The sequence below is a fragment of the Pseudophryne corroboree genome, chromosome 1, assembly GCF_028390025.1.
Source record: "Pseudophryne corroboree isolate aPseCor3 chromosome 1, aPseCor3.hap2, whole genome shotgun sequence".
In the NCBI taxonomy this organism is placed as follows: domain Eukaryota; kingdom Metazoa; phylum Chordata; class Amphibia; order Anura; family Myobatrachidae; genus Pseudophryne; species Pseudophryne corroboree.
In genome coordinates this window covers 538,690,240-538,692,572 of record NC_086444.1, presented here as the reverse complement: position 1 = coordinate 538,692,572, position 2,333 = coordinate 538,690,240, and the positions used below count along the sequence as shown (strand labels likewise).

Sequence of the window (2,333 nt, the reverse complement as noted above, 5' to 3'; positions counted from 1 at the left end):
GAGCTGAGCAGTCAGACAGATATATAATATATATAGATGATGCAGCACACTGGCCTGAGCCTGAGCAGTGCACACAGATATGGTATGTGACTGAGTCACTGTGTGCTGTGTATCGCTTTTTTCAGGCAGAGAACGGATTATAAATAAAAGTGGTGGTCACTGGTCACTATCAGCAAAACTCTGCACTGTACACTACTGAGTACTCCTAATGCTCCCCAAAATTAGTAAATCAAGTGTCTCTCTAATCTATTCTAATTCTAAACGGAGAGGACGCCAGCCACGTCCTCTCCCTATCAATCTCAATGCACGTGTGAAAATGGCGGCGACGCGCGGCTCCTTATATAGAATCCGAGTCTCGCGATAGAATCCGAGCCTCGCGAGAATCCGACAGCGTCATGATGACGTTCGGGGCGCGCTCGGGTTAACCGAGCAAGGCGGGAAGATCCGAGTCGCTCGGACCCGTGAAAAAAAACATGAAGTTCGTGCGGGTTCGGATTCAGAGAAACCGAACCCGCTCATCTCTAGTTTACATTAGATTACATTTGGCAAAAAAAAAAGTACAGAATCCCATTTAGGATGTTTTTACCAAATCGTAGACATAAATATGGAAATCGTCATCAAACTTAATAAAGTACACAGATGGTTTAGCTTCAACTTGATGAATAACCATGCCAGTCCTTTTTGAGCCATCTTCTTTGGCATATTCCACTTGCTTGCCCACCAGGCTGTCCACAACCTCCCCTGGTTCTCTTTCAGCTGGAGGGGAATCATTTGAGTCTGGCATGATCCGAAGATCTCCTTCTTTATAGTCATCTAAAAGTTGATACATATATAAGACTGGGTCCTTTTCATAGGTTATATAAAACCATGAGTTCATAATAGGTGCTCGTGCTAATACCATCCTTTGCCACTCATCCTTGGAACCATCCTCTGTTTCAAACATATGCTCCACTGCTTTACCAATCATTGTGTCAGCCAAATGGGCATTGCTGATTCGGGATGAGGCAACTCTGTCTGGTAGAACTTCAAGAGCAGACACCCTTTCATCCTTGTGAAGCTCAAGTCCATAGACACAATCAAATCCATCATACCTTATAAGATAGAGGGAGGGATTCACTGGTACTTGATCCAGAACTGTTAGTTTCCACTGGGTTATTGGCCCACTGCCCTCTTTCCACCCATGCTGTATTCTACAGCCTACAATATTTCGCCTTGGCTGGGAGATTGGTTTACTTGGTCCCATATTGTTTCGATGTTTCTTATGAGATGTTCTTTTCTTCATCATATTTGCAGAAACACCTGCATGTGCTGCATCAGCTCTTGATCGCTGAGCGGCCGCCTTTCCAAATGGAGTCTTCATTCATCTGTGTATTAAAGGGCAGCAGGGCTGCCGAACTAGGGTGAAAAGTGTAGTCACTCCAAGTTTGTTGTAGTCCTTCTAGTCTACATGAAAAAGAACCCCTTCCTTTCCACCTATTAGAAAAACTCTGACCCTCAATTGCTCTGATCAGAAGTCACTTATCTGGGGCAGATAGGATGTGTTTCCCTCCACTCCCCCTGCAGGTGATGGCTGCGGCACAGTGCTCCCTGCGGCCAGTTGCCCCAATCCTTCTCCTCCCTCCTTTGTCAGACTCCGTCACCACCACTGTGTACTGCTATGGAAGAGCAGCTCCCGCCTCACTCCCCCTGAACTTCCAAGCCCTCCGCTCAGACACTCCAGTGCTCGTTCCCTTCCCTCACCCCCTCCCTCTCCACACACTGCCAGATTTGGAGATGGCTGCTACTATACGGCCGCCTGTCACTCTTCTGCCAGGGCCAGGCCTCGCCTTCCTGCCAAATACTGATCTCTCCAGAGCTGCATACTGTATACTGTACTGTGCAACGTGTGTTATACACCTGGTGATTATACATCCTGTAATCTGTACTGAGCGATGTGTGAGATACACCTGGTAATATCTGGGCTCAGTGTGCCACATTGTGGGGACCACCAGTATATAATTATAGTAGTACAGTACAGTAGGCCATTGCTGTATCTTGCAGCTCTGTGTCACTTCTAGTATCCTGATCAGTGCTTAATATCTGTGCTCAGTGTCAGTGCTGCATTGTGGTGACCAGTATACTACAGTACAATAGTCCAGTGCTGTTCTCGCTGCTCAGTGTCAGTTCTCCATAGTATCATCAGTGATCAGTATAATCAGTTCTCAGTATAATCAGTGCGCTGTTAGACGTGTGCCCGTTTTCCGTCATTAGTGCAGTGGGATTTAGACAATTGATGAAGTTATTGTGTCCCCAGTACAAAATCCCATCTAGATTCCACTTCACTAGGCAGGCGA

At 46.5% G+C, this 2,333-nt stretch overlaps 1 protein-coding gene across 1 annotated transcript; it reads right to left on the bottom strand.

Moving 5' to 3' along the window:
- Positions 1-571: 571 nt before the first annotated feature.
- Positions 572-1,433, bottom strand: LOC134915213 (spindlin-Z-like). Its single transcript, XM_063920110.1, has one exon. It carries the CDS (start codon positions 1,358-1,360, stop codon positions 572-574), a length of 789 nt encoding a protein of 262 aa, XP_063776180.1. The 5' UTR covers positions 1,361-1,433.
- Positions 1,434-2,333: the final 900 nt, after the last annotated feature.